The sequence below is a fragment of the Mustela erminea genome, chromosome 9 (assembly GCF_009829155.1).
Source record: "Mustela erminea isolate mMusErm1 chromosome 9, mMusErm1.Pri, whole genome shotgun sequence".
In the NCBI taxonomy this organism is placed as follows: Eukaryota; Metazoa; Chordata; class Mammalia; order Carnivora; family Mustelidae; genus Mustela; species Mustela erminea.
In genome coordinates, this window is record NC_045622.1 from 86022040 (window position 1) to 86041966 (window position 19927).

Sequence of the window (19927 nt, forward strand, 5' to 3'; positions counted from 1 at the left end):
TTGATGAGTGTCAACCGGCTCAGTTTTGCAGAACACAATAGACCATATGTCAGGGGACTTCAAATGTTCATATGATTTGAACCAAAATTACTTCTAGAAACATGTCCTCAGGAAGTAAATACAAATACAGAAGAAGGATGTTCACTGTACTATTATTTATACCAGAAAAAAATCAAAAGTTTCCAGTAAAGGAATGTGTAAATAAGGGATCAGTGTTTTGATTGCACATTGTGCAACTATGAAAAAACACATACACACACTTTCAGAGAATAATTAATTTTTAATGAATATTTAATTCAGGGAGAATTTAATCACATAAGGTTAAGCAAAAAAAAAAAGCAGGACATAGGACATGATTGCTCTGTCATGGTGCTGGAGAGGCTGGCAGGAATGTGGTGGACAGGGAGTTTGGGGATACATGGCAAGGGAGTTTCTCATCAGATTCAGGAATGAGAAATTTAAACCACAGTTGTGGTGACCTAACAATTCCAGGAGGAGCGTTCCCGTCGGACAGGCTTTGCATTTCAAGAAAAAGGAAGATTCAGCAAAATTACAAGAGGTTGCTATGGAAGAAGTTTCAAAGCTCATATGAATTCCTGGTCACAGGAGAGATGCCCTGACAACCTGGAACATCTCTAATTAGCTGAAGAAGGTAGGCTCAGGAAGTGATTTAGAAAAGTTAAGCAGCCTCTATCAGCAGAACAAGGTGTTTGTCCACTGCCGGGTGCACGGACCAGATTTTGTATGAAGAACAACGCAGGGTTGACCAACCTCGGCCAAGAGAGTGTAGCAAAAGCGTAGACTTCATTACCATTCCAAACAAACAAAAAAAAATCATCAAATGAAAAGGCACAAGGAAAACGTGAACAAGTACAAGCTAAGTGTGCTGCTAAGAAACAAGAATATGAGAGGAGAAAATGAGAGAGACAAAGTTCAAAAGCTCTACAAAATGAAAACAATGCAAGTGTTCAAAAGACTGAGCAAAAAGACTAAAAAGGGCCAAACCCGAATTTACAAAATGGCATTATCTTTTAAGAAAAAAACTGTAAAAAAACTGTCAGATGCTTTGTCCTTAATCAAGGATTAAGCTTTCTGCTGTCTATTGAGTTTTTTTTTATGTATTTAATGTACTGCCTAACAATTAATTAAATTTATCAATATATTGGGATGCTAAGCTATACTAAATATCATGTGCTTAGATATTTTTCTTCTTGTAAAGGAAAATCTTCCATATATGATCTATAGAACATGATTTGTTTCTTAATTATTTGCCTCTGAGGAAAGCTGGCTTGAAGAACAGAAAGAGCCTTCTATTTCGATGATAGGTTTAAGCCTGTAATACTTTTGTATCACGTGAAATTCAGGGGAAATGAAATGTTTTGAAAGTTTTAAAAAAGGGCAGCTTGTGGGCAAAGGCAGTGCCACTTTTGTGGTCCTGCAAATTTCCACTGTGGCCTAGGTGGGTGGGTAGGTGGGGGTCTTCACACCAAACATGTCTCCACTCTGCTTCTTGTCCATTTGCCACTTTAACCACCCCTCTCCCCCAAAAACTCAGCTTCTTGTGTCTCAGCCAGTGAGGGGAGGGCCCTTCCCCAGTACTAATGAGCAACATGAGAAGTGCTCTGTGCTACAGTCTTTTTGGGCAGAGGGTGGCAGTAATACTTCAGCTCTCATCTCCGAGGGGCAAGGGGGTGGAGGAGGACCCAGGGTCTTTGGGTGTGGGGGAAGGGCTCCAAGTGCCCGTAGGCCCTCCCTGTCTCTGATGGTGTGTCCAGCGCTCAGACTGTTGTAAGCTGTTGTTGTTTGGTATGAATGAAATTGTCCTCACCAAACAGATTTAATGGTTGAAAAAAAAAAAAGCACACAAAATGATATATTCTGTATGATCCATTATTAGTCTTTCTCTCTTTCTCTCTCTCTCTCTCACACACACACACATTACATACACGAGAGAAAATATAAGTAAAAAAGATATCTATTTATTACCACCCGTAGATAAGTGTTTATTTTACACATTATATTTCCAAGCCCCCATTAGTAGGCAGTTGTTACTTTTAAAATCAGAAAAAAAAGAAGTTAGGGTAATAATAAATTCCAAATTCTTATTTCTATGTTTCCTTTTGCTCAAACACCCAGATTAATACATGGAACACGTGGCCTGGGGGAGAAAGAGCACATGGATTTTTTTCCCTCAGGATAGTTCTAACTATGGCTACTACCAGACGCCAAAGGACATAGGGGCTACGTCCTCCAAAATAATTATTCTTATTAAAGCAGGAGTCAGGTGTGGTAAAGAAAAATAGGCAGAGTAGAGGGTGCATGTCACTGCCACATATAAAACCACTGGCACTTTTTGCAGATTCGGCTTCCCCGTCCTGTTTGCTCAGGCCTAGCCCACAGTGGGCTAGAAACATGCAGCTGTGGTAGAGTTCACCATCCTTCCCTCCCGGGGCATTCTGGATTGCAAAACATCTCTTTTTTTTTACACTCTGTTCCTTCTGCCTCCTCCTCTATCCCCAAGTTACTCCATAAGACCATTGTGAAAAGAGTGAAATAAAAATATGTGGAACATTCTCAGCTCCTAAGAGGGAAGCTGGAATCAGAACAGAAATAACAACCTTGGTGTGTGTTACTGTTCATGCTGCCCTGTGTACCTGTCTGTCAGCCAAGAAAACAGAATTCGTCCTCTCCATTCTCTCCTTTCAAGTAAGTGATGGAAGAAAATTGATCAATAAAGGTGCTAGCTGCATGGTCAGCCTTTTCACTTTAGTGTTTATTGTATGGCTTACTTTGTAAGCTTGGTTTTAGATTTGATGATCTAAGGATTCACAACATTCTGTTTTGTGCCAGGACATTTTTTTTCATTGGCTTCTGAATAATCAGAGAACAGCATTTTCTAAATAACAATTGTATTTAATACCCACAAAAATACTCCTATGTTTATGTTAATAAAATATACAAATCTGGTTTTTTTACAGAGCCAATCACTTGGAATTACCTTTAGGAATCACATACATGCAATGTATTTTTTAACTAGGGCTGATTTTTAGAAGTATTTTCACTTAAACTGTATTAAGATTATAGTTGTGAGGTCAATGAATATAATACTAGGCATGTAACCAAAATAAATTCATTGTCATTACTTGAAAGCACGTACCTTATTTTAATGTACAAGATATGACATGATCTGAAAGTGTCTTGTTTCTCCATTTCTTTTTCGCTAGAAATTCCTTAGAAATCCAAACCAACACTAAAGGAAACAGAGGGGAAAAAAATAAAATAAACAGAGCAATGTTCACGTAAAGTACAAAGGTTAACACATGAGGTCTCTTTTTATTTACTTTGTTGAAATTTGGTCACTGAAGAAAATGATTAATTTATTTTTTCAACATTTATTTACTCAACAAGCCATGAGCTCAGGAGATGGTCAGGGCTAGAATCCTGACTCTCTGTCTTAAGAATGGTGTAATCTTGGACAAGTTACTTATTTTAATCTCTCTATGCCTCAGATTCCTGAGTTGTGGGTAGCGAAAGACATCACACAAATCACACAGTGAAGAGCATCTTCACAGTTAAGTGTAATGAAGGAAAAATACAGGGAACTGAAGATTGATTTGGGGGCTGCTTTTTTTTTTTTTAAGATTTTATTTATTTATTTGAGAGAGAGACAGTGAGAGAGAGCATGAGTGAGGAGAAGGTCAGAGGGAGAAGCAGACTCCCCATGGAGCTGGGAGCCGGATGCGGGACTCGATCCCAGGACTCCAGGATCATGACCTGAGCTGAAGGCAGTCGTCCAACCAACTGAGCCACCCAGGTGTTCCTGGGGGCTGCTTTTCAAAGAACTGCAAAAGTTAAACTTTTATGACAGATTCTTGATACCACGCTTTTGTAAAATCATGATCTTCTGAAATTTCCATAGTCACATGCCCACCCATTATTTGTAGCTTTATTGAAAAAAGTCAAACTTAAAAGTTGAGCACTCTTGGGGCACCTGGGTGGCTCAGTGGGTTAAAGCCTCTGCCTTCAGCTCAGGTCATGATCCCAGGGTCCTGGGATCGAGCCCCGCATCGGGCTCTCTGCTCATCGGGGAGCCTGCTTCCCCCTTTCTCTCTGCCTGCCTCTTTGCCTACTTGGGATCTCTCTCTCTGTGTCAAATAAGTAAATAAAATCTTAAAAAAAAAAAAAGTTGAGCACTCTTGATCTGAAGATTATGGCAGGTTTATATGTATTAAGGTGTTTAAAGAGAAATCCTAGCACCTGAAGGGAAGAATAATTCAGTCCATTTGATTACAATGACAGACGAGTCAATAACTTACTAAGCATTTAATTCTCCAACACGGCTCTTTAAAAAACACAGAGCCAAAGTTCCTGGAATTTTTCAAAATTCTTATTCTTAGGAAGGCGGGATAGCCCAGGGGTTCAGGGCACAGGCTTTGAAAGCAGAAGACTCAGGATCTAGGCTCTGACATTCTGCGAGTATTTAAGCTTTGGGCAAGTTCCACCACCTCTCTTCAGCCTCGGAGCCTTCATATTTAAAAGGGGGGGGGGTAACTAGATTTTCATCACGAGGTTGTTGTAAGGATTAAATGACACAGTCTGGCAAACATCGAGCTGCATCTAGCACATGGTAGACACTCCAAAAAGGGCAGCCTGCTCAGCCAAAAGGGAACCTAAAAGGCTGAATGAACTTCCTTCTTAATGCATTTGAGACTATGACGAGTATTAAGAACCATGGGCGCCTGGGTGGCTCAGTGGGTTAAGCCGCTGCCTTCGGCTCAGGTCATGATCTCAGGGTCCTGGGATCGAGTCCCGCATCGGGCTCTCTGCTCAGCAGGGAGCCTGCTTCCCTCTCTCTCTCTCTGCCTGCCTCTCTGCCTACTTGTGATTTCTCTCTGTCAAATAAATAAATAAAATCTTTAAAAAAAAAAAAAAAAAAGAACCTGCCCGTGTTTCATTTTTCCAGTTTGACTATTAGGAGTATTAAGAACCTGTCAGTGTTTCATTTTTCCGGTTTGACTATTAAGAGTATTAAGAACCTGTCAGAGTTTCATTTTTCCGGTTTGACTATTATGGATAGAGTCTGGGTCCAGGAAAACTGACGCGACATTTGAGAGTAAGATAAGTGGTTCAAACTTAACTGCGGAAGCAGCGTTTGCATTTATTCCAAATTCCCATCAGTCCCTCAGTGGCAGACGATTCGAACACTAGGTTAAGTCAAAAATTCGTTTTGCACAGAGGAATTCAACCCAGGATTTCTGACTTACTAGGAGCTGAGATCGCGTTTAAAGTGCAAAGCCCCACCCTGCAGCGCCTCAACGTTCCCTCCTCAAAACCAGCCGGCCACCCGCCGGCGCGTCGCGGGACAGCGTGACGGATGCTGGTAACCCGAGGCGAGAGTCAGAGCCCCAGAGGTAGGGCCCAGCTCTGGGTTCATAAACCCCAGCCTGGCGGGGTCGGAGGGGCCGGGCTTCCCAACCTTTTCACCCACCTTTCTGGCCTCTCTCAGTCCCGAGGTTTCGTCTCCACCGCGGAGGAGACACGGCGCCTTGTCCATCTCCTCCCGCCCGTATTTGGCTTCCAATCCCATCCTGCTTGGCGCTGGAGCGGCCAAGCAGGAGACAGTCTCCCTGCAGGGGCGGGACAAGGGGCGGAGCTGAGGGGCGGAGTGACAGGCGGAGGCAGAAGTCGCCTACTTTATGTCGCGCGGCGGTAGTCAGCGTCGTCCGCTGAGGGTGGAGACGTGAGAGCCGAGGCCACCTGCAACGTTCTGCAAAGCCAGTCACACACGATGGCGGATAGCCGGGATCCAGCCAGCGACCAGATGAAGTTCTGGAAGGAGCAGCGGGCCGCGCAGGTACAGCCCGCGTCCCCCGAGCGGGCCAGAAGGTTTGCGCAGGAAGCTGGGCGTCGGCGAGTAACGGCCCAGGCTTCGCCTACGCAGCGGCCGTGCGGGGGGCTGCACCACTGATCGCGGGCCGGGGTGGGCGCCGCTTTTCAGCCCCGGTGGACTGGTCCATTCTCGGGAGGAGGGGGAGAGGGTTCTGGGTTAGGGGGAAAGGCTGCTGCTGGTTTTGTCGTGGGCCGCAGAGCGTGGGTGATTGGCTCCAAGTTTTGCAGTTTTGCCATCTGGGACAGAGGTCGTAGCTTGAGGGAGGAATGAAGCCTCACGGGGGAAAGAGGCAGAGAGCTACAGCTGCAAGAAAGGAAGTGAGGGAGGAAATGGGAACGGGGCTCCAGCCTTGACCTTGCTCAAGCACTTACTCCAAGGTTCCATATTTGCGGGGTGCCATGTGGGCAGGGATCCTGTTTTTATCATCTCGGTAGCCCCAACAGCAGTCACAAGTACACCGTATGCATGGCAGTCAACGACGAAATAAAGAATTTTAGGGCCGTCATTCCATTTGCATTTTAAAAACTCCATGCCTAGCATTTTGGAGCTAGAAGCGACATCAGGGCTTGGTTAATGCGTTTATTCACACGTATTCTTGGAGTGCCGGTCTGTGCTAGTCACCGTGCTGAGACGGGGTGTACAGATGCCAGTGAGGCAAGAACTAGAGCGTAGGGGAGCTCAAAGTCTAGTCAGGGAGACTGCACAGATAAACAGGCGATTACCATACAGCGTGGTGAGGGCTCTATTATAGGTTATCTGTAAGTGTGAAGGGAGTGACTGGACTTGGCTGGAAAGCTTCCCAAAGCACGTGACATCTGAACAAGAACTTTAAAGATGAGAAAGGAGTTCAGCTCCGTGGTGGTGGGTGAGGCGTTCCTGGCCTGTATCCAGGGGCGCAGAGTCTCAAAGAGCATCTTTGAGCAGGTTGGGTTAGTTGGGAGTGCTTCTGATCTCAGTCTTCTCTTGTCCTATTGGACCAGAGAGTCTTGAGGGACTTGCCCAGTTCCCATGGCAGAGAGAGGGCCAGAGCCATGCTTTTTTTCATCTTAATGCTCTTTCTCAAAATTGAGTTAGTTATTCATGAACTGGAGTATTAATGCTAACTGTCCTGTGGATCGCTTTATAATTCCCTGCTCTTGAGAAGGTTTTCGTTCCCCTCTTAGGGCCTAGCACTTCTCTCTCCTTGTTTTGTCCTTTATTATATGCCAGGAGGGTAGTTCAGTTTTTCATGAGTTCCTAAAGAGAACCAGAGAGACTTGGAGTCATAATCAAGGATGGGCAGCCAATTAGGGGCAGAGTCAGGATTAGAACTTACCTGCTGGGGGCTAGGATTCTTTCTGTATCTAGTGGTCGCTAAATCCTGATTCACAGGATTGTCCATATTGAGATTGTCCGTATTGAGACCAATATGGACAATGTAGTGAGTGTTTCATAAAGCACAATTTATTCATTTTTAAAGGACCCCTTTAAATTTTGCTCTGAAACTAGCTTACCTCTTTATTTTGAGAATCATTAACTGATGTTAAATCATTACAGCACTAGTGGCGATTTACCCTATGTGGTTGCCCATGTGTGAAACATGGGGCTTACAAGAACACATCTATAATGGGGGGCTTATAGTTGAAATACTGTTGTCTTCTCTGCCGATGGCATGTCTGTGCGCTGTGTGGACGGTCCTGATTGGCAGTCACTTTAATGTCTTGTTCTTCACTTTTAGCTGCTCTTGGTGAAAATCCCTTATTTCTTTGAGATGACCTCCTCCTCCGGATCCTCCATAGGGAATTTTGCATATGTCCCATAGCCTTTCTAATTCTCCAATGCTTTTTTGGAAAATTTCATGCATTCAGAAAAGTTGAAGGAATCTTGCCGTGTATACTTACATATATTCACCACATTTTGCTATGTATCCTTTATTACATGTTTTTTTAATTACATGTTATTGTAACTGTCTATTCCTTTGTATATCCCAGAGTAGGTTATAGCCATCAGTAGACTTCACCCCTAAACACTAAACATGCAGAACAGAATTCAGTATTTGTTTGTGTGTTTAAGTTAATATGTACAGTGAAATATACAAATATTCAGTGTACCATTCCATGATTTTTTAAAAAAGATTTTATTTATTTATTTGACAGAGAGAGGGAACACAGCAAAGGGAGTGTGAGAGGGAGAAGCAGGCTTCCCGCTGAGCAGGAAGCGGGGATTCCCAGGATCCTTGACCCTGGGCTCATTACCAGGGCTGAAGGCAGATGCTTAGTGGCTGAGCCACCCAGGCGCCCCTCAGTGATATTTTGATACATATATACCGGTGAATCCTATTCCCTCCTCAAGGTACAGAGACAATTATTGTCACCCTGGAAAGTTCTCTCATGCTGTTTCCCAGTGATTTACTGCAACCTTTGCAGTCTTGCCCCAGGCAGCCTTCCTTTTTGATTTCTTTTTAGCCTTTGGCTTATGTGCTTTTTTGTGTTAACACTTCTTTAATTCAGCAAAAATTTTTTGAGATTAAAACAAGAAAAAAGTGTTTTAAGATTCATTCATGATGGTGTTTGTATCAGCACTTTGTTATTATTTATTTATTTATTTTAATTATTTATTTGACAGAGATCACAAGCAGGCAGAGAGGCAGGCAGAGAGAGGAGGCGAAGCATGCTCCCTGCTGAGCAGAGAGCCCGACGCGGGGCTCGATCCCAGGACCCTGAGATCGTCCTGGGATGATCCCAGGACCCTGAGATCGTGACCTGAGCCGAAGGCAGAGGCTTAACCCTCTGAGCCGCCCAGGTGCCCCAGCACTTTGTTATTTTTATTGTGGACTAGTATTCCATTGCATGAATACAGCACCATTTGTATACACTGTTGCTGGGCATGTGGGCTATTTCCACTGTTCGACTGTTAGAATAGAGCTGCAATGAAAAGTCTTAAACAGATGTTTTGTGCACATATGCTTTCATTTCTCTTAGGAAATGCCTGCAGTAGAATTGTTGGGTCATAGGGTAAGTGAGTATTTTATAAGAAATGCTAAGACTTTTTCCAAAGCATTTATACCATTTAACACTTCTGTCAGCTGTGTATGAGAGTGCCAGTTGCTCCATATTCTGTCAACTTTGGTGTTGTCAGTCTTTTAATTTTAGCCATTCTTGTGGGTACAAAGTGGTGTCTCACTGTGGTTGTAATTTGCACTATTCTCATGACCAGTGTGAATGAAGAGTCTTTCCATGTGCTTATTAACCATTGGGTTATGTTCTTCTGACATAGCTGTTCAACTATGTCCTTTAAAAAACTAGATTGTCTTTTTATTATTGATCCATAGCTCATCTTTGAAGTCATATGTGGGCTAAGGGCTGTAGTAATTCCGAAATGTATTATGGCATAAACATAATAGAAATTTATTTCTTACATGATGGGCCAAAGTGGTTTGGGATGAGTACTCTATGGCCTATAGTTATGGAGGGAGGGTTCCAGGCTTAGCTTTTTTTTTTTTTTCTGGGCAAAGGGGAGAAAGACGGAAGGACCAGGCTTAGCTTTAAAGGTTGCCCTGGGCATCACTGCCCATCTGTAGAAGGTTAAGAACATGGAGAAGGGTATGTGGGGGGTTTAGGGACCAGGATAAAAGTGGTATAGGTCATTTCTACTCATTTTCCATTGGCTACATTGGCTCCAATGGCCTGTTACATGACCACACCTAATAGAGAGGGCAGCTGGGAAATGTAGTCTATCCCAATCCGGGTAACCGACTTACTATGTTATCCAAACCATACATTCCATGTGAAAATCTATGTAGTCATTTCCTGTGATATAGTGATAGGCAGGTATAATCTTTTTTTTTTTTTTTAAATGTTATGTCATTTTTCTGTGTAAGTGGGCAGCTTTTTATCAACATCCTCCCTCCCACTCTCTGTTTTTTTCTTTTTCTATTCTCTCTCTCTCTCTCTGGTTTTTTTTTTTTTTTTTTTTTTTTTTGTGAGTAGGCTCCACACCCAGCGTAGAGCCCAACAGAGGGCCGGAAATCACGACCCTGAGATCAGGAGTCAGATACTCAACCAACTGAGCCACGAGGTGCCCTTTCAGTTTTTATTTTTATTTTTATTTTAAGGTTTTATTCTTGATAAGATTATTTTAAATATTTGCTAATGATTAAAAACCCATAGCAATATTTTGACCATTTCTTGCTGGAAGCCTTGATAACTCATCAAGAAGAGGAAAAAAGAAAAAAAAATTAACAACTGTTGTGACACTTTGATTTTTACAGGTACTAATATAAAACAGCCTGGCTTGAAAAACAAACTTTTCCTATTTGGGTGAAGGAGGGGGTGTTTTCAGTCTGTGTGTGCTCAGAGATACAGTGATATGACCTTTAAGTCTGACATTTATTTTCCTTGTAAAATGTAACTTTTATTTTATTTTTTTCTGGATTAAAACACCCACTAGTTCTGTTTCTGGCATCTTTCTTACTTTCTTGTGTCATTTGCTCCTTCTCCCTTCCCCCACTCAGTGCAACAGCATGGACAGGCAATTCTCTGCGTGCCTGATAGCACTTCTTGTTCTTGCTTAGGGCACTGTTGTTGGTCTAAGGCCATAAACGTTGCAGTTCTGGTAGCAGTTACTATGCTGAAAAGGCCTGTTTAGAAGCTTTCAATATACCCTATTTAGTACCAATAGGATCTTTTTTTTTTTTTTTTAAAGATTTTATTTATTTGACAGAGAGAGACGCAGTAAGAAAGGGAACACAAGCAGGGGAAGTGGGAGAGGGAGAAGCAGGCTTCTCGTTGAGCAAGGAGCCCGATGCGGGACTCAATCCCAGGACCCTGGGATCATGACCTGAGCTGAAGACAGACGCTTAGTGAATGACTGAGCCACTCAGGTGCCCCCATTTGTGTTCTTTATTAAGAACACAGTTTGAATATTATAGGAAAATAGTATGGTGACAGATGGTGACTACACTTATTATGATGAACACTGAATATAGAATTGTGAAATCAGTATGTTGTATGAGTATGTTAATTAAAATTTTAAAAAAAGACTTGATTTTTTTTTTACCCTTTTTGAAAAGATTTGACATTTTCCATGATATGTTATTTAGTTTTTTTTTTTTTTTTTTTTGAATGACCATACCCTAGGTGGAGGGAACAGGATAACTTAGACAATGAGTAAAGTAGAATGAAAATCAGTCTTGCTTCTCGAGCTTAGAATGACCTGTTGGCATTGACCTATACAAGGCACCTGGTGGCTTAACCATGATGAAATTTGCTTACAGGACAAAGTGCATCCCAGTGAGAAGTCTCTGCGTGTAGCCCAGGAAGCATCCTTTTTGGTCATGAAGGCAATCAGAAACTTTTCCCAGTGTTATCACTTCATGTATTTTGATCTTGTGAATCGCCCTGGTGTGATGGGCCCTTAATTAAGGTCGGGCGGCCTTCTGATGCTTAGAATGTCTAAGGTTAATAATAACAATAACAATAATAAAAATAATAATAAAGCCCATCCAACTACATTTGGGATTTAGTATTAAATGGCCTTGGTAGTTAGGGTTTTCACATTTTCTCGTGATGGTAAGCGCTCTTTGGGCAGGAGCTGGCATTAACCATCTGGTCGGTTGCCTAGTGTGTATTTTGTGTGCAGAGCTGAATTCGGCTCTTTGTCGTGACTCTAGGTGGCTGTAGGGAAAGAATTCAGTATGGAGTGGGGTCACAATGAGCACTCACTTGTTAGAGTTACTGATGCAGCCTGCCCTTTCTCTCCCTTCACCTTCTTCCCTGTTTCTTTTATTAGACATTTCTCCTTGATTCTTGATGTAAAACAAAAAAACAAACAAAAAAAAACACCCTGAAACTTTTTATATTGTGGAAAATTTGAAACCAGAACTTAAGTAGAGAGGATCATATAATGAACCTCATAAGTGCCTTTATCTCCAAAAGATAATAACTCTGTAAGAATACCACTGTCACATCTAGAACCTGAGCAGTAATCACTTACCATTCTCAGCCAGTCAGTGTGTTCACTTTCCCTGATTGTGCAGAAAAGCATTCACCTACAGACCAAAGTTGACTGTAGAAAGGCCTACTTGCAAGAGTGGCCCCTGGCTGGTGTCTGGAAGTTGGATTTCGGGAAGGCTCCCCTACCTGGGCTGATAAGAGCGACTGACTCCCAGAGCTGTGCAAACAATGTAGTGTTTACTGAGTCCCTGCTTTCCTGCTGGGAGCCAGAGGGCACCTCCACCATTAGCTCCTTATATAAACTTCGTGTGCTGAGTCTCTAATGAGCTTCCCTGCTAGACAACATTTCACAGGTGTTGCCACATCTTGCTGGAGGGTTGAGTGTGTCCTGTGTGACCGCCCCCATCCCGGGAGAGGACTTTGGAAGCTTGTGCTCTTTTCTTCCAGACTTCACTCCACATGCCTTTCTCCTTGCTGGGGTTTTGCTTTGTATTAAAATGCTATAATAAATTACAGCCTGAGTATGACTCAGTGCTGGGTCCCATGACTCCTCCTAGGGAATCACCTGGAGGTAGATGGTCTTGGGGACTCTTGGCACGTCTGTCTGTCTCTCTGTCTGCTTTTTAATGCTTTGTTTAAATGCAGTCTGAATAAGGTTCACATGTTGCATCGGTTGATATGTCTTTTAAGCCCTTCTTCTGGTAGTTATAAACACAGTTCTTAGTGGTTTTGTGAAGCAGTGAAGAGTCAGGCTTTACAGTCAGATAGGAGTCAGATTGTCACTTGACTCCTGGGCAGGTTGCTTCACCTCCCTCCCCCATGGTTTCTCCATATTAAATTTGGGCTAATAATCCTCCTTACCTTAAAGGATTATTGAGGACTCATTTATGTAATACATGCATGTAAATTAATATATGTCAATTACCCAGCACATAGAATGCATACAGGACATGTTAGCTCTGTTGTTTTAAGAAATGCTGTAGTATTGTGGTTAAGAGTTTGCATTCTTTTTTTTTTAAAGATTTTATTTTATTTTTTATTTACTTATATGACAGACAGAGATCACAAGTAGGCAGAGAGGCAGGCAGAGAGAGAGGGAAGCAAGCTTCCTGCTGAGCCTAATGTGGGGCTCGATCCCAGGACCCTGGGATCATGACCTGAACTGAAGGCAGAGGCTTAACCCACTGAGCCACCCAGGTGCCCCAAGAGTTTGCATTCTTGAGCCAGTTTGCTTGGGTTCAGATTCTGATTCTGACCTTTTCTGTGTGGGTGACCTGGAGTAAATTGCATAACTTCTCTGTGCCTCAGTTTCCTCTTCTTTATAACGAAGGTATACTCATACTTCACACAGCTGGATTAAATGTGATAACCCAAGTAGAGTTTAGAATAATGCCTATATACTAAGCTGTTTTTGTTATTATGAGGTTTGAGAAAGTCCTGTAGGTGAGACCTCTCACACAAATTCCATACCCAAGCTGAAGCAATAATCAGCAGGATGAGTGAGTTCCAAGTGTTATTTTCATTACTGGTAGAGGCTTGGTTGGAGAATGTGGCTTAGGCGTTTTGGCCAAGAGGACTTGCTGAAATAACCCCTGTGTTGAATTTACCCCTTGCATTTAGGCAGTGGAGATTACCAGAGCAGCCCCTGGGAGAGCAGGATGTGTGCTGCCTGTGGTCACTGGCTTCCAAAGGGGAGAAGGGTGGGGACCTTGTGAGGCCTGGGTTCTTTTCCCAAATTGCCTAGTCCCTTGGAATGGGTCAGGAGGCTTGGAGCACTCTGGTCTCTCCCTTTCCCCCCAAAGAAATTTGAGGGCCAAGACAGTCTTTGGTTCTCTGTACATGGGTGTGTACATTGTGCATATTTGACGAATCTTTGTTGAATAAATGTAGAATATTATAATTTACTAAAAAATACCGTATATTCTGTGTTGATCTCTGAGAATGACAAGATGTCATTATGACTCCTTTGAGACTGAAAGTTAGGGATGGGCTGTATTACCAATCTTTGTCAATTAAAACACGGAAGAATGATGTTTAGTAAGTTCTTGGAACTTCCGTAAGTAGAGGGCACTAATAAATGGAAACTGTTGATAGAATATTTTATCAGAGAAAGCCAACCTTACTCCTCCCAGGAAAATTTCTTCATTCCTGTCTTAACTCCAGCCAAAAATAAGAAAGAGCAAAGCCAAAATGGAATTTTACTTTGAGTCCTTACTTTTGATCATGGTGTCAGTTTTTAGAAAAGTCAAAGTCCTTCTTTGCCAATTTCTGCAGCAGTTTTCATAACATTTGTCTAAAGGTGTTTGATTGAATTTGAAGTTATAAATTCAAACATTTCCCATTTATTTTTGAGAGGGGAGTTGCAGGGGGAGAGAGAGAGACTTTTGTTGCTTCTTTCTTCTACTTAGAAATAATCTTTCTTGGCCATTTTGTGTTGGTCCATAGCTTAATTTATTCACATGTTGAATCCACAAGCCTTTTTATCAGCACCACGCTCCAACCAACTGAGCTAACCGGCCAACTACTCCACAAGCCTTTTTAAAAAGATTTTTTTTAAAAAGATTTTTGTTTATTCGACAGACAGAGATCACAAGTATGCAGAGAGGCAGACAGAGAGAGAAGGGGGGAAGCAGGCTCCCCGCCAAGCAGAGAGCCCGATGCAGGGCTCGATCCTGCGGCCTTGGGATCATGACCTGAGCCAAAGGCAGAGGCTTTAACCCACTGAGCCACCCAGGCGCCCCTAAAAAGATTTTATTTATTTATTTGAGAGAGAGAGAGAGAGAGCAAGGAGAGGAGCAGAGGGAGAGGGATAAACAGACTCTGCGCTGAGCATGAAGGCTGAAGCGGGGCTCAATCCCATGACCCCGAGACCATGACCTGAGCCAAAATCAAAAGTCAGATGCTTAACTGATGAAGCCACGCAGGAGTCCCACACAAGCCTTTCTTTGTATACTTGTTGATAACGGCATTGTGTCAGGTGTCAGGGATATAGATGTAAAATGAGTATACTGTCTAGAGAGGAAAAACAGTGAAGCAAATAGGGAATTATAAATATTTTGTTCTGTGGGGAACAAGCAGGTGCCCTTGGCCTACCTTGAGGGATGGCATGGGGTGGGGGCAGGAAGGGCCGGTTCAGGAGAAGCATGGATGAATGTCATGGATAGTTGTCAGCCAGAAAGACATAAATACCTTAACAAATACAAATGCTGCTTTCCCTGAGAGAGAGCGAGCTCCTAGGATTCCCCACCAATGAAAAGCTTTTCTGTCATTAAAAAATTCGAATCCTAAAGAGAATCCTAAAATTATAATCCTAAAAAACTTTAAAGAGTTTTTAAACTCACTGATCTGAGTTTAAAACAACAATAACAATAGCAACATAATAGTCAGCAAGTTGGAAGAAATCTCCTTTGCCCATCATACTTGTTATATAGAACAGATAGACCTATGCCCCAACATTGAAATCTGTGTAAAATCACTGAAATTCTCCAATCATACAGTATTACTCATTAAACGGAAATAATAACCCGTCTCTCATTAGATTATTGGTGGCTTAAGGGAGATGATTTATGTAAGGGTAGGTTCGATAAAGTCTCGCATATGGCAGGTGGCTCAGAAATGGTTGTTAGGAAGAGAAATTAGCAATTCTGTACAGTGCTGTCAGTTGCATTGATCCTCTGTCCTTCCTGGTTAGCATTGGACCAGAAATGGCTGTCCTCTATCCTCTTACCAGAGAAGGCCCAGAGCTGGCATTCTGGGGTGTTGTTTCTTTGGTCTGTAGCTGGCAAGAACCAGGGGCACAGGCTGCGGGGCATGGCTGTGGTCTGGTTTATCAAACACACTGTCCTGCAGGGGCCCCCTGCCCTCCCTCCTCCAAGACTGCAGCCTGTCCTGTTGTTTGTGCAGAACATAGAGATTCCTCTTGCCTCGCAACCTCTGTGGTCTGTGGGGATGGGGGTCGGGGAAGGGAAGGGACAGGGGCAAGGCCAGTGGAATGAATGAGTGAGTGTTGAACTGGGTGTGCCTGAGAGGCCCTTGTTCTCAATGCGCACCCTCTGGATGGTACCATGAGTCCATGTTGGGATGGTTGAGCTTCTCATGTGACCCAGGTGCCCTATGGCTGCTTTTTATGACCTTGACCTGCAGACAGGCTCAGACTTGTTTTCTCCTCCAGCCATTTCTGCCCTAGCATCTGTATAAAGCCTGCCACCCCTTTGCTGCCCTTAGCCTCGTCCTGAGGCTGCTGGCTCCGCCATTTGTGGGCTTTTTGTTCCCCCTTCTCTCCTTTCATCCACTCCTGCCCCGACTCTGCCCTTCTCAGCTGGTGCAGAGAGTGGCTTGGCTTCACCTGACTGGGCTCCCTAACCAGGCAACCTCTTCTAAGTGTCCCGTTCCTGGCTATTTTTGTGGTTGTTTTTAGTCCCGAAGGGCTGGTTTTCATTGCTCTCCGCTTACTTGTTCAGAAGTATTTGAAATGCTGGAGATTGCTGCAAGTTTGCCCTAAACCAGAACAAAAACAAATTGTATTTAGACTGGGGTTGATTGCAGTGCTCCGTGCATGGTGCTGACCCTGGAATTGGACACGGGGCGCTCACTGCCTTCTGAGCCACCACCTCTCCCCTCTTCCTTTTGTCACTGCCTTCTAGACACTGCACTCATCGTCTCTGCTTCCTTCCCTCCTCTGCATTCCTGGGCCGGCCCGCTGAAACTTACACCTCCAGGGTCACTGATTTAAAGTCAAAGACGATGGTCACAATCCTTTATTATAGGACCTCGGATGCACCCCGTCAGAGTCATTTTTCCTTGGCTCAAGTCACACCATCGGTAGTAGTCAGTGGCTGGCTCTCTCTCGTTTTATTTTATTTACCCTTGAAACTGTCATGGGACTGGTCACCAGAGGCCCCACGTTTCCAAGACCAGAATTCCCTTTGCAGTCCTCAATTCCATTGGTCTTTGTGCAGCAAGTGCCTCTGTTGGCTTCTGTCCCGAAATTCTCTGTCCCGGAGTTTGGAGTCTGTGACAAGCTTCCATGCATTCTTTCTCCTTTGCTGCCTCTTCCCTTCCTTGCGAGGGGATGGTGCTGTCCCTCAGTGCTCTGTCCTGTTCTCTTCTGTCTCACCCTGCCCCCTCTTCCATGTCTGGCTCCCTCACGGTCACGGGCACACACAGATTCTTTTGCTGCTGCCCCTCTTCTGTCAGCATTTAGTGGCTATAGTTTCAGTGTATCAATCTTGACAAAGGAATTTACACACTAAATATAGCTGCTTTTGAGTCGGATTTTAAGACTGTGCTTTCCCAGCCTCGAGCGAACGTCCTATTTCATTGAGTCTCAGATGCCAGGTACTGTGAAATGTACTAGCGCCCTATACACTACTCAGGAGAAAACCCTTCCTGGCCAAACCAGGACACATTGCTAAGATGCCACGGATGGTAGGACTTACCCAGCTTTAAAGATCTTAAACTATTAAAAAATTGTGTATGTTACCATCAATGAACTATGATAGGTAACATTCGTTTAAGAGCCTGTGCTCAGCAGCGGCCCATTCTCTGAAGAATTTTCTCTCTGCGTTGTAATTATTTCTCTGAAGAAAGAAAGTAGAGAAGAAGAACCTTATTTAGGGTCTTTCCTCATAAAAATGATTACTTATCTATCGTATGCTTCTTTGTTCTCTTTGCAGTCATTTTAAGCTGAAGATGTAACTCCAAATGGAGATTTCATGTTTTTAGATTTACATGGGCAAGTGAAAATAAAGCATAATTTAGGGAGTTTTTTTAGAAAGTAATTAGGTGATTAGAAGTGGACACTTGTGGTATCTTCATTAAAAATGTTTTTAAGGATTCACAGACCTGTACCCCTGAAGCAAATACTACATTATATGTTAATAATAATTTAAAAAAAAAAACCAAAAAATGTTTTTAAGGGAGCGCCTGTGTGACTCTGTTGGTTAGGCGTCTATGTCCCGCTCAGGTCATGATCCCAAGATCCTGGGATGGAGCCCTGAGTCAGAGTCCCTGCTCAGTGGGGAGTCTGTTTCTCCCTCTTCCTCTGTCCCTCCCAGTCATCTGCACTCTCTCTCTCTCTCTGAAATAAATAAAATAGGATCTTAAAACATGTTTTTAGGAACTGTATGACATGAGGATATATACATTGCCTTCATTAAGTCAATACAAAATATAGATAATTTGGAAAAACTTCTGATATTTGATTAGATGTAGATAGACTTTCTGACTTAAAAATTATTTTAGGAAAGAAAATAGAAGTCTAAAGAAAATTAAAATGACCTATAATGATATCACCTAAATTTTATGATAGTTTTATTGTTACTTAAATTTTTTGTGGATGAGATTTTTTTTTTTAAGATTTTATTTATTTATTTGATAGAGATTACAAGTAGTCAGAGAGGCAGGTAGAGAGAGAGAGAGAGAGAGGAGGAAGCAGGCTCCCCGCTGAGTAGAGAGCCTGATGCGGGGTCGATCCCAGGACTCTGAGCCGAAGGCAGAGGCTTTAACCCACTGAGCGACCCTGGCGCCCCTGTGGATGAGATTCTTAATGGTGGCATAGTATTTAATCAACTGTGCCTCTATTTTTGGATATTTAAGTTACACGTCAGCTTTTGCTGCTGTAGGTAATATGACACTGAACAACCCCTGTAGACTGTAAGTTCCATGAGAGCAGGAATGTTGATGTTTGCTGCTGTGGTCCCGAACACTAACACACCATAGGCACCCCCTACACACTTTTCGAATGCTGTTGGGTAAATTTACTGTAAATCTTATTGCACACATTCTTCCTGACTCTGAATATACCTAGGGAGTAGAAAAGGGAAGCTAGGGAGATGATTTAATTGCTTATTTTGTAGTATTTTGGGAGATGTATTTGGAATATAGTGTCCCTCAAGGCAAGCAGATGCATTTAATAACTGCTTTTCATTCTTTTTTGTCTTGGGTTCTGTAAGGAGGAACCTTTAACCTCGGAGTGTCCATTGTCACTTCCTCATAACATAGAGATGAGAAAAGAGGGTATTTTGAGGCAAGACTGCTGCTCACACCAAGCTACTGTTATCTTCTAGAAATTTCTGTAAAGCCTTGCACTTTTTTTTTTTCATAAATCATGTTTAAAAACTCGTTTTCCATGGTCCATTCCCCTGCCCCACTTCTCATTTTATTTAATACAGCTTCATTTCCTTAGGTCTTTTCTTCTCAGCAAATATATGGCATCCTTCTCACCTTCTAAGATACACTCTCTTCTCTTTAGTTCAGGTCAGTTTCTCTCATCGAGTGTTGCCCTAAACAGCCCCTGAAGTCAGGGATCTTTTTCTTCTAGTCTTTGCCCTCCCTTTGGACTCCCTTCTGCATTGCGACCCGGTTGAAGCTTTTTCTGGCATACTTTTTTGGAAGGCAGATTACCGTACACACGAGCATGTGTGAGGAAAGCTGTTAAAAATTAGGACTGATGATCTATTAGAGCAAGGAAGAGAGTCTGGATGCTACATTTGTGGTGGAGAAACCCAGGTTCACTTCTTAGTGGATTGGTATTGCAGAGGACATTCCTGCATTGGGTGAGAGGGAAGCCCCTTGGTGCAAAATTCCCGCATTCTCACTCCCGACTTGCATGAGTCTGGGCCATCAGGTGAGACCATCTCATTTTTTAGTTCTTCATTCAGCCGTCCATTCATCCGCCTTGCTATGCATATGCCTTCTCTGGTCCTGGTTTTTATTCTTGACCATATCGCTCCTACCTAGTGGTCCAGAGGGGGTGTGTGATGTGCTTTTACTGGTTTCATGAGTGATATAAATGACAACTCGGACTTGTTTACCTTTCCCTTTCCTGAGCCTCTTGGTATCCTCTGTCATACTTCTCTCCTTTATGCCATGTCCCCTTGACTGATTATTATTATTTTTTTTAGATTTCCTTTAGTGCTGTGTTTATGTATTGAGAAGGAGAAGAGCATGGTATGGTGTGGGCAGATTTTTGCTCAGACAGAGTCTGAATGGATGCCACACACATGTCATGGTGGTTAGAAAAGAAAACCTAAAATGCTTTGCTTCTGCTATCAGATCACTCCACATGACCAGTAAAACGGTAGCATGTGTGTGCCTAGTGTGG

The 19927-nt window shown here is 43.0% G+C and overlaps 1 protein-coding gene and 1 pseudogene across 1 annotated transcript in view; both read left to right on the plus strand.

Moving 5' to 3' along the window:
- The first annotated feature begins 352 nt into the window (after positions 1-352).
- LOC116599851 lies at positions 353-1087 on the plus strand (annotated as a pseudogene).
- A 4560-nt stretch (positions 1088-5647) lies between these two features.
- CAT (catalase) overlaps positions 5648-19927 on the plus strand; it is a 38321-nt gene continuing 24041 nt past the window's right edge. The window contains exon 1 of the mRNA XM_032357684.1: positions 5648-5854. Within this exon, the coding sequence (XP_032213575.1) occupies positions 5789-5854 (66 nt within the window). The 5' untranslated portion in view covers positions 5648-5788. The remainder of the gene's footprint in view (positions 5855-19927) is intronic.